The following is an 11,549-nucleotide window of genomic DNA, read 5'->3' on the forward strand; positions in this document are numbered from 1 at the left end:
CAGAGATGATACATATTTTATTTAAAAGCAACAAACGGTACAAAATTACAAGATGGTGGGGTCACAACATTACGTACATACATACATACATACATACAGGCAAGACTAGCTGTCTATCAGTCTTCGAGGTTATGGACCTGGTTTGTGTCAGAAATGGCACCCTATTCCCTATATAGGACACTACTTTTGACCAGGGCCTGCATAGGGTTCTGGTCAAAGGTAAGTGCACTGTGTAAGGAATAGGGTGCCATTTCTGACACTCTTGGATATATAGTTCTGTACATCAGAGAGCTGCTGTGATGTTGGTATTGGACTGGTTTTGTGATTCCAGCCATTGGCTGCGTTCCAGACCGACTACATTGCAGTCTCTTGCCGGATCTCCACGCCTGGATAAGTGTTTAACATGTCAGCTAACCGCATTTGCTCAGTCGATGACGTGGCGCAGAACCATTTGTTGCTGTGTGCAGCGCGACTGCAATGTAGTCGGCCTGGAACGTGTCCAATGTTTCGACGACCTCAGTATCGTGTTACCTAGGTTGGAGTTGGCAGTATTGGACATGTTCTGTGTGTGGCACATGGTATTGAATGGCATGTTTGTGCTGGCTTGTATTGTAACACCCCTGAGGTATAAGAGGTATCCATTTACATCAATCCTGATACTCGACTAATGACCTTCTCCGAATGCCTGATGTGTCGTTTGTGATTGGCTGTTTCTGGCAGTGTTGTACCAGGCATCGTCCAATGACTGGGGGAGAACTCGGTATTCTAAAGTGGCTCCTGTTCCTATGTCACTTTCCTCTTATTCTCACTGGAGATACTATTAGTACGCTGCTGACCTGCAAAATGAATATTCGGGTCAGGAGTGTCCGTATGGCCTTTACTCTTATTATTCTCCCTGATCTAAAGGGGGAGGCTAGACGGCAGCTTTATGAAGCTCCACTGCTAAGCTAGGAGGGCCCAATCCCAAACTGACCTGCTGCACCTGACCCCCTACACTATCCTTCATTTCTTGCAGGAAGCCCCATTGGCATGCTAGTATGGCCAAATTCCAAACACCACATCCCTCAAGGTTAGAGTTATCATGTTGTTTTTAGGTTCCATTGCTAAACTAGTAGGGCCCGATCCTGAAACACTCTCTTGCGCCCTGCCCCCTCGGTCATAGTTTACTTTCTTGAAGATCTGAAAGGCATGGACGGGGTGTAATCAACATCCATATACAGTATACCAAACCCCAGCCATAATGATTAATGCTCAGTCAAAGACTTAACACCATGGAAGCCACTTTAAGAATACAATCGACTCTGATGCCCATAAAATGACCATCAATTCTGTGTAAATGTGTACAGGTGCGTATGGCGGTCATGGTGGCCCCTGTGGGTCCTTCACACCTCCTCTGGGTCCTGGGGCCCCTCAGTTCCCTGTGTGGGGTCTGGATGGAGCCTGAGGATGGGTTTATTACACATGGGGCACACGCTACGGATCTCCAGCCACTTCAGCAGGCACCTGGATGGGACACACAAAATAGACCGAGATGTCCTCAAAAAGTACATAGCCTGTTCAAATATTATAGAGATGCATCCTTCATTTATTCTGTCTGTCCTTCATTCCTTTCTTCCATGAGCTAATCATTGACCTGACAAGGATGTTAACTTCAAGGAAAGGGGGGATGGAACCAGAAGGATTTATGATGTAATCATGTTAGTTTCAGCTGCCTCTTGAACGTCATTATGACCACAGACGTGTTGACATTTTGTAAGCTCTGACTGTAAGGTGAGCCTGACGGTTTAACTCACTTCTTGTGAAATGCGTGCGAACACGGACACACGGCTAGCTCATCTCTGGTCCGAAACTCTTCCAAACATACTGCACACGTTTGCTTTAAGGGCAAGAAGAAAAATGTGTGTTAGTGTGTGTGTGTGTGTGTGGTCACATTTACAAAAACAATGATTGAGTCAACCCGCCCTTAGCTCGAAGATAAATACATCATCTGAGTTCAAACACTCGACACCAGGTTAAATGAACGGCATTGCATCGCCAACACGAGCCACACAGAAATGGGTCAGAAAATGTTAGATTATTTTCCAAACGATCTGCATTGAAATAAAACGTCACACATAATAACACGACTTACTCCTAGAAGGCTCAGCTTCTTGCCTGCCCCTTTAAGAACCACCTATTGAGAAAGAAAAATAAAAAGCAGTTTGTACATGTGTTAGAGGGAGCTATAAGCTACTTGACACACACACACCGGTATTGGTACAAATCCAGGGGTGACGTAATGAAGGTTAACTATAAAGAGTAGGCGTTGTGTTTCAACGCACGACAACAGACAGTGTGAAATACTGTAGTAGTAGTTGAGCCCTGGTCAGACCCCAGTGCTATATGTGCTCGTGTAGAGAAAGGCCTACCTCGTTGTAGCTGAACTGCTCCCTCGTCCCTTGCTGTTTCAACCTACAAAGAGACAAATACAAAATGGCCGTGTTTAAAGATGGAGTCGGGGAACTTAAGCACTTAAGTTGACAAATAAACTTTGATTTGATTTGCAAATTTCAAACATATTGTGTGAATTGGAATTTGTAACATTTCTTATTTGGGGGGGATAACGTACACGAAATGGATGACATAGTACACAATTGGGCACAATTATACAAAACCTCTGTAGCATCACTTTAAAATGCAGGGTATTCCAATCTTATACAGTGCCCTCAAAGTATTCACAACCCTTGACCTAGACAGGCACTGTATGTCAGACTTGGTATTTCTTGCTTACATTGCATGGTGCTTTGTTAAAATGTAGAATATATCAACTGATGCATTATCAATGTCATACACCAACATAATGTAATATACAGTAGCAGTCAAGGGTGGCTACTTTGAAGAATCTCACATATAAAATATATTTAGATTTGTTTCACACTTTTTTGGTTACAACATGATTCCATACGTGTCATTTCATAGTTTTGATGTCTTCACTATTATTCTACAATTTTAGAAAATAGTAAAAATAAAGAAAACAAATGAGTAGGTTTGTCCAAACTTTTGACTTGTACTGTATATAAATAATATCATAGGCCTATAATATGATAATACGTAATTAAATAAAGGCTCTTGAAGCATAATAAGTGAAGCCTCCATGTGGATAAGTCTACATGTTAATATCCTGATTGCAATGGCAACCGGCCAGCAGCCATCTTTGTTTGGGTCCTTCCCCCTACGGTTTCCAATAGGTGGCACAGCCACAAAGTCAAAATTCACTATATCGTAAAAATTAATGAGCACAAAAATGTGCTTTTTGGTCTTAATTTAAGTTTGGGTTAGGCATAAGGTTAGCAGTGTGGTTAATGTTAGGGTTAGGTTTAAATTCAGATGTTAAATTGTAGAAATAGGCAGGGTTCATCACTTTGTGGCTGTTCCAACTAGTGATGACCCTACATACCTGAAGAGGTAGCAGCAGAAGATGAGGCTGAGCATGAAGACGAACAGGCCGATGCCCAGCACTATCACGTAGACATTGAGTGGCAGGTGGTAAGTGGTATCCATCTTGCTATGTCCACAGTACTTCTCAAAGTGCTGGAGACCTAAACCACAGGCATCCTGAGAAGAAAAATATTTGCACACAGCTTGTTGTCATGAAAGAGATTGTCAAAACAATAGAGGGACTTGAACGAAAACATGTCACAGCCTACCTCACTTACCATATAATGAAAGTGCTAGAAATACTACTTTGTTTTCCCCTCTCAAAACAGAGGAGCCGGGGACATATCCCCACATGCACATGGTTCACAGCTTCTTGTTTACACACCTTTAAAACAGGGGAGAGAGACACTAAAATGGAACACAGAATCTCTCGCTGATTCACTTCTCACGTAGGTGTTATAACTAGAGACATATTTAGATTTGGACTAATATATTTCAGTCTAAATATAGGGCTCTCGTTATAACTGCGTTGCTTATTGTATGGTATTCCTCCCTTAGACATCTCCATTATACCCTCCATGTAGGACACCAGAGCCACCGACATGTGTTTTACTATCTAGGGCTTCATGTTAGAAAGCCTAGTAAGCCTTGTATTGACAATCCAAACGACAAGGTCAATATTTGGTGGGGAGGGAGGGGGAAGTGACTGCCTGGTATTTGGCTCCCATCCCACCCGTACTGCTCTGTATTGCTCTGCTCTCACTGGAGCCGAGGCACGTAATTGGCAGTGAACTAAACCAACATGGAGTACGGTGGCTCCACTTCCGTCGGTGGGCCATCTGTTCCACAGACTCCCCTTCACAGACTAGGTGGCTGGCCTGTGGGTTGTGTGTGTGTGTGTCATGGGTGGGGGTTGGTTGGGGGCTTTAGCTAGCCTTTTCATGAACAGACACACAACACTCTAGGGACTGAGGCACCATTTGGCAAGACAATGGTAACCAGGAAGCACCACTTCCACCCATATGCCCCATGTGTTCTGTTCTTGTGAATTTGCCTCACCACGGACGAGATGCCCCCTCACCCCCCTCTCTTTGCCAGTCTGTTTTAACGGCCGTGTCACTTCATTTGGAGTGATAGAACGGGTACAGCTTGAGCACAGTGGGGGGGTCATTAATTTGACATTGGGGTAAAGGGAGGGGGAATGGGAGTAGGGGGCTTAGAATTGAAACATGGTTACATTGACAGTTTATTTTCTCAGATGTAGAATGGGCCATATGCAGAGACCGGCTAGGTATTGAATAGCTAAACAACCTCTAGTAGTACCGTTAGTTACAGTTACACGATGGTTGCTATGTAGCCTATATATATATATAACTAACTAAACACAACCCTGGAAAATATAATTATTTTGAGTTCCGTTTCGCCCTGTCGACAAACCCAACTGAACCCACAAGCAACTTCGTCATTTCTCATTTCTCAAGCATATCAATTACAGAAGCCCTGTTAGCAGTAAGTAAAGATCTGAAGGGAGGGGGGAGAGTTATAGTGGAACACACAGGCTGTGTAAGCTACAGACTGCATTACATTGACTTGGCAGAAGGTTGGGGGAAAACACTCACCGTTACACCATTGGAATGGTTGCATGAAACCTGACTCCCAGGACTGCAGCAGTAAATCCAGGCCCTGTCAGGAGAAGGCTGGACCTGTGTGAGGGCCAAACTACCAGGTTACCCCGACGCCCGGAAGCCCAAAATTAGTCTCTAAACTGGGGCTAAAAGAAGAAAAAACGAGTCGCAGGGGTGGTTTGAGGTCGTGGTGGATCGTCCAAAAACCAAACCATGAAGATGATCAGAATTCCGAGAAGAAGAGTGTACAGATTCTGGCTGTGCGGTTTTGTCCACTCAGCAATCCATGCGCGACATTCCCAAATCTGGATTAGCTCCCGAGGGTTAGGATTGGGAGATGTGGGAGTGCTGCAGTCCTCGTGTGTGCTCCTTCTCCTCTCTCAACGTTGACGATGACGTCCAAGTGATGACTGTCAGAGAGAGACGAAGAAATCAGTTTAGTCACATGGCTCTTACCTCATGTCAATGTCCACTGGTGAAATCTTCTCTCGACACGGAGCAAAACAACACACATTTCCTTTCCTCCCAATCAAAACAACACACACTTCCTTTCCTCCCAATCAAAACAACACACATTTCCTTTCCTCCCAATCAAAACAACACACACTTCCTTTCCTCCCAATCAAAACAACACACACTTCCTTTCCTCCCAATCAAAACAACACACACTTCCTTTCCTCCCAATCAAAACAACACACATTTCCTTTCCTCCCAATCAAAACAACACACATTTCCTTTCCTCCCAATCAAAACAACTTGCATTCAGGAGAAAAACAGCCCCATAAATTGCAATCCGGTAAACAACTGTCCAGTTCATCACAGTGACAGAAAACCATTCCAAACGAGTCCTTGCTCTTATTCCAGTGTGGGAGGTATTAGTCCCTGCTTTGTCCCCCTCCAAATCCTTCTGAACAGAGGGATTTTCACAAGCCTTATCCCCTCTGTCTGCCCTCTCTTCTCCTCCTCTTCCTCTACTCCTTCAGGGCTCTGATCTACTAGGGGGGTAGAGCTTACTCTTCACAGCAGGAAAAAACAGGATTTCCCCAAAACACAAACAAAGAACAGTCTTCTAGCTAGGATATTTTGCTAGTGTGTGTGTGTGTGTGTGTGTGTGTGTGTGTGTGTGTGTGTGTGTGTGTGTGTGTGTGTGTGTGTGTGTGTGTGTGTGTGTGTGTGTGTGTGTGTGTGTATTTAGGAGGGGGAAGTTCCTACTCTCCCTCTAACCATCTGCTGCTTCGATTGGGGAAAATGTTGAGACAAAGACAAGTCTCCCACCTCCAGCTGGCCTGGTCATGATGGCAGGGTTCCCTCTTCGTCTCAATCCATAATGGTGGTCTAGAAATCTGCCTCGATCCTCCTCTGCTGCTTCTGCTATTGCTGCTGCTGTTCCTATATTTCTGCCTCTGCCTCTCTCAATTCAATACAAGGGTCTTTCTCTCTCTCTCTCTCTCTCTCTCTCTCTCTCTTTGGTTTGTAAACAGAGCTCTGGCTGTTGGTCATGTGACCAGTCCTTTGCCTCGCAACTCTCATTTCCCTCCTCCCCCTCCCTCTCCTGTGGGCCCTCCCCTTCTCCCTCCGTCCTCCAATCCCTGTCTCTCTCCCTTTCTCCATGGGAGAGGTGAAAACAGGCATAGGCAGGAGGGTAGACAGGGGGGCTAGACATTGACGAATGAGACGACTGGATACGGTGTGTGTGTTGGAGTCTTGCAGGAAAGACAGGGAGGGCCTGGTCAGTGACATGTGCACTGCTGCCGTCCAGACAACAACCCAGTTTCTCATTAATTATGTGATATATGTACGTTGCAACCCAGCAATGCAAAGCCAGGCAGGGTGAGGGGAATGCCAGCAGCCAGTCCTTTTACTCAAAACAATAAAACTATCACTGGGCAACAAAACCAACATGGCTACCACAGCCAACACATATAGGGGGATTGGGAAGCTAGCTCTGTCAGTCGAAGCCCTGGTTATTTTCCAGTTTGGTTTGGTTCCAGTCTGGTTATTTTCTATAGTCTATATATAAACGTGTTGCTATCATGTTGGTAGAGAGACAGGAGCCGAGTTGGAGGGAGAGAGGGAAATACAGAGAAAGGGAGATCAAAAGAAAGCAGAAAGAAAGACAAATACTAGAGAGCGAAAGATGGCCAGAGACATCCATCCTTCCACCCCCACACGTCAGTCCTGCCAGACCAGCAGGCCAACAGGCCTCGGAGACGACAGCTGCAGGATTTGGGCTGTAGGGTAGGGAGCTAGGAAGGAGGATATATGCTTTCCTGGCGCCCTGGTTCCATGGGCCATGTTCATTAGGCACCAAACGGAAGACAACAGACTAAAACGGACCTTATGGGTGAAAAAACAAATTTGTTTCACATGTGAAGGTTCCCTGGGCCATGTTCATTTGGCAGCAAACAGAAAAAAACAGACTAACACAGCCCTTATAGGGGGAAAACAGATGAATTTCACATGTGAGGTATTCCAAAAACACGTTTTCATGTTATCATGTGATCTTATGTGAAGTCAATGTGACAACATGAAACTACACGTGAAAACGTGATCACGTGCAGTGTTCCAAAAACACGTGAAATCATGTGTTTTTCGGTCACATTTTCCTTCTAGAAAACCCTTTTTGCATCAGCAGATGTCACAAAGTGATTATACAGAAACCCAGCTTAAAACCCCGAAGAGCAAGCAATGCAGATGTAGAAGCCCAGGGGCTAGGAAAAACTCACTAGAAAGGCAGAGGGAAACCAGGCTCTGAGGGGTGACCAGTCTTCTTCTGGCAGTGCCAGGTGGAGATTATAAGAGTACATGGCCATTATAGCCAGATTGTTCTTCAAGATGTTGTAAAAGTTTAATAGATGACCAGCATCGTCAAATAATATTCACAGTGGTTATAGAGGGTGCAACAGGTCAACATCTCAGGAGTAAATGTCAGTTGGCTTTTCATAGCTGAGCATTCAGAGGTCAAGATAGCAGGTGCAGTACAGAGAGAGAGAGAGAGAGAGAGGGTCAAAACAGCAGATCCAAGATAAGGTATCATGTCCACTGAACAGGTCAGAGTTCCATAGCCTCAGGCAGAACAGTAGAAACTGGATCAGCAACATGACCAGGTGGACTAGGGAGGGGACAGTCAGGAGTCCTCAGGCCAGGTAGTGCTGAGGCATGGTCTGGTCCTAGGGCTCAGGTCCTCCGGGAGGGGAGGGGAAGAGAGAGAGAGAGAGAGAGAGAGAGAGAGAGAGAGAGAGAGAGAGAGAGGGAAAAAGAGATGGGAGAATTCTAGGAAGCATACTTAAGATCACACAGGACACCAGATAAGACAGGAGTAATACACCAGATAGGGTCAGTCTGTCCTAACTCCCCCGCACATCGTGGGACACTGTGGCCCTGTCTGACGATACCCTGCTCTCCCATAGCATACCAGGGAGGGAGTGACTCCCTGAACCTATCTAATGAGAAACTGTTGTTTTCTTGCTAATGAAAATGACCAGTGTGTGGGAGGATACCCTGTTCCCAGATCTGCTCTATAGCTAAGCCCTATGGTTATACCAGTTGGCTATACAGCCCAAACTGATCTGGCACCAGCTGTTATGAGGAGGAAGTGGAGGCTTCCGTGGGATCCGGGGGATTCATTACATTCTCATCATCCTATAATTATGACATCATCATTATCCAGAGCACAGCTGTATTGTCTGTCGGTCCAAGATGAATCTCTGCTCCCAGAACCAAATCAGCTACTCTGTTCAACGCTTCCACGAGAGTGTAGTACAAAACAAGATGAAGATGTTCAGTCGATATGGACGTTTTTGATTTATAAGGATGCCCTAGGCTCCATTAACATCCTCAAATCAAATTTCATTGGTCACATACACATGTTTAGCAGATGTTATTGTGGGTGTAGCGAAATGTTTGTATCGGGTGTCCTGTGACTTAAAAATGAGCAGGGCATTGACCATTCTTTTACACCTCAATGGTGTTGACAAGCGGCTTTGGGAGGTTAGACTTGGTATTTGTAGTTTTTCTACCCTCTAGTGGTATGCTATGGGAGAGCAGTGTTATGTCAAACCGTCAACAACTCACTGATATATGAGGATAAATGTCATCTATCGCCATGCATATGTAATGAAATAAATAAATGGCGTTTTAAGAAATGTTATTGTAAAAGCTTTGTGACAGATGAAGTGAAGTAAACATTGATTGCCAAAAGGCTACCTGACTGATTAAAAAGCACTTTACCTGAAAGCTTGGGGATAGGATGAAACGAGAGAGAGATGCAAATCCTGACCTTGTTTCTATCCCATCATGTAAATTGTTATGGCTGGGTGTGTGTGTGTGTGTGTGTCCAGTTTACATGCAATTACTGAGTGAGATGGAATATCAGGTCATGAGGACACTTGTCATGGTTGAGAGAAGGTTTAGATTGAGTCACAACTGTAAATACCATATGAAATTACATACAGTATGCTGATGTTTTAGTATCTGGGTTACAGTTGACAGATGTTTTTCAATTTGTAAATTCTGTTTGACCGAATTGTGACACCTAATCAATAAAAGTTCATTTTGAGTGTGTCAAAGAACATTCCAGAACAACAATCTAACACTATCGGTCAGCATTAGAGTATGAAAGGAAGTTTAAATCATTGATTGTTTGCAAAATGTCACTGATTCAAACATTACTACTCATGGTAGCTTTTAAACCAGCATTCAGGGCATTCTGATCTTTGTTTGGTATTCTACAACAGGTTCAGCAAAGAAACAACAATGCTTTTAAGGAAGACAAAAGTTGATTCCACAAGCATGAGGCGCACCCAACAGGATAATTCTGGCTCGAAGTCTCATTGGTTTTGGAATTACAATAACTTTGTCGTGGAACTTCTCAGAGCCAAGTTGATCACACCAATGCTGCATACATACAGTTGAAGTCGAAAGTTTACATACACTTAGGTTGGAGTCATTAAAACTCATTTTTCAACCACTCCACAAATGTATTGTTAACAAACTATAGTTTTGTCAAGTCGGTTAGGACATCTACTTTGTGCATGACACAAGTAATTTTTCCAACAATTGTTACAGACAGATTATTTCACTTACAATTCACTGTATCACAATTCCAGTGGGTCAGAAGTTTACATACACTAACATGACTGTGCCTTTAAACAGCTTGGAAAATTCCAGAAAATGATGTCATAGCTTTAGAAGCTTCTGATAGGCTATTTGTCATCATTTGAGTCAATTGGAGGTGTACCTGTGGATGTATTTCAAGGCCTACCTTCAAACGCAATGCCTCTTTGCTTGACATCATGGGAAAATCAAAAGAAATCAGCCAAGACCTCAGAAAAAAAATTGTGGACCACCACAAGTCTGGTTCATCCTTGGGAGTAATTTCCAAACACCTGAAGGTACCACATTCATCTGTACAAACAATAGTACGCAAGTATAAACACCATGGGACCACGCAGCCGTCATACCGCTCAGGAAGGAGATGCGTTCTGTCTCCTAGAGATGAACATACTTTGGTGCGAAAAGTGCAAATCAATCCCAGAACAACAGTAAAGGACCTTGTGAAGATGCTGGAGGAAACAGGTACAAAAGTATCTATATCCACAGTAAAACAAGTCCTATATCGACATAACCTGAAAGGCCGGTCTACAAGGAAGAAGCCACTGCTCCAAAACCACCATCAAAAAGCCAGACTACAGTTTGCAACTGCACATGGGGACAAAGATCATACTTTTTGGAGAAATGTCCTCTGGTCTGATGAAACAAAAATGGAACTGTTTGGCCATAATGACCATCATTATGTTTGGAGAAAAAGGGGGAGGCTTGCAAACCAAAGAACACCATCCCAACTGTGAAGCACTGGGGTGGCAGCATCATGTTGTGGGGTGCTTTGCTGCAGGAGGAACTGGTGCACTTCACAAAATAGATGGCATCATGAGGAGGAAAATTAATTGGATATATTGAAGCAACATCTCAAGACATCAGTCAGGAAGTTAAAGCTTGGTCGCAAATGGGTCTTCCAAATGGACATTGACCTCAAGCATACTTCCAAAGTTCTGGTAAAATGGCTTAAGGACAACATAGTCAAGGTATTGGAGTGGCCATCACAAAGCCCTGACCTCAATCAAGAACTGAAAAAGTGTGTGTGAGCAAGGAGGCCTACAAACCTGACTCAGTTACACCAGCTCCGTCAGAAGGAATGGGCCAAAATTCACCCAACTTAGTGTGGGAAGCTTCTGGAAGGCTACCCAAAACGTTTGACCAAAGTTAAACAATTTCAAGGCAATTCAACCAAATACTATTTGAGTGTATGTAAACTTCTGACCCACTGGGAATGTGATGAAAGAAATCAAATCTGAAATAAATCATTCTCTCTACTATTATTCTGACATTTCACATTCTTAAAGTAAAGTGGTGATCCTAACTGACCTAAGACAGGGAATTTTTACTGGTATTAAATGTCAGGAATTGTGAGAAACTGAGTTTAAATGTATATGGCTACGGTGTATGTAA

At 43.9% G+C, this 11,549-nt stretch overlaps 1 protein-coding gene across 2 annotated transcripts; it reads right to left on the reverse strand.

Moving 5' to 3' along the window:
- Positions 1-2: 2 nt before the first annotated feature.
- LOC112230251 (RING finger protein 122) lies at positions 3-6,482 on the reverse strand. 2 transcript variants are annotated; one of them, XM_042310897.1, is made up of 7 exons: positions 6,318-6,482; positions 5,037-5,452; positions 3,437-3,594; positions 2,409-2,451; positions 2,132-2,173; positions 1,794-1,876; positions 3-1,503 (listed from the first exon to the last, which is right to left on the reverse strand). In XM_042310897.1, exons 3-7 carry the CDS (start codon positions 3,538-3,540, stop codon positions 1,383-1,385), a joined length of 393 nt encoding a protein of 130 aa, XP_042166831.1. In that variant the 5' UTR covers positions 3,541-3,594; positions 5,037-5,452; positions 6,318-6,482; the 3' UTR covers positions 3-1,382. The 2 variants fall into 2 exon arrangements, with proteins under 2 accessions (XP_042166831.1, XP_042166832.1); XM_042310898.1 differs by lacking the exon at positions 6,318-6,482 and having other exon boundaries at positions 5,037-5,796.
- Between the last annotated feature and the right edge of the window lie 5,067 nt (positions 6,483-11,549).

Source organism: Oncorhynchus tshawytscha, linkage group LG32 (assembly GCF_018296145.1).
Source record: "Oncorhynchus tshawytscha isolate Ot180627B linkage group LG32, Otsh_v2.0, whole genome shotgun sequence".
In the NCBI taxonomy this organism is placed as follows: Eukaryota; Metazoa; Chordata; class Actinopteri; order Salmoniformes; family Salmonidae; genus Oncorhynchus; species Oncorhynchus tshawytscha.

Coding starts and splice junctions, on each gene's coding strand:
- LOC112230251 (XM_042310897.1), bottom strand. CDS start 3,540: ATGGATACCACTTACCACCTGCCACTCAATGTCTACGTGATAGTGCTG. Junction 2,174..2,408: donor AGCAGTTCAGCTACAACGAG/GTAGGCCTTTCT, acceptor CTTTCTCAATAG/GTGGTTCTTAAAGGGGCAGG. Junction 1,877..2,131: donor AGAAGCTGAGCCTTCTAGGA/GTAAGTCGTGTT, acceptor TTGCCCTTAAAG/CAAACGTGTGCAGTATGTTT.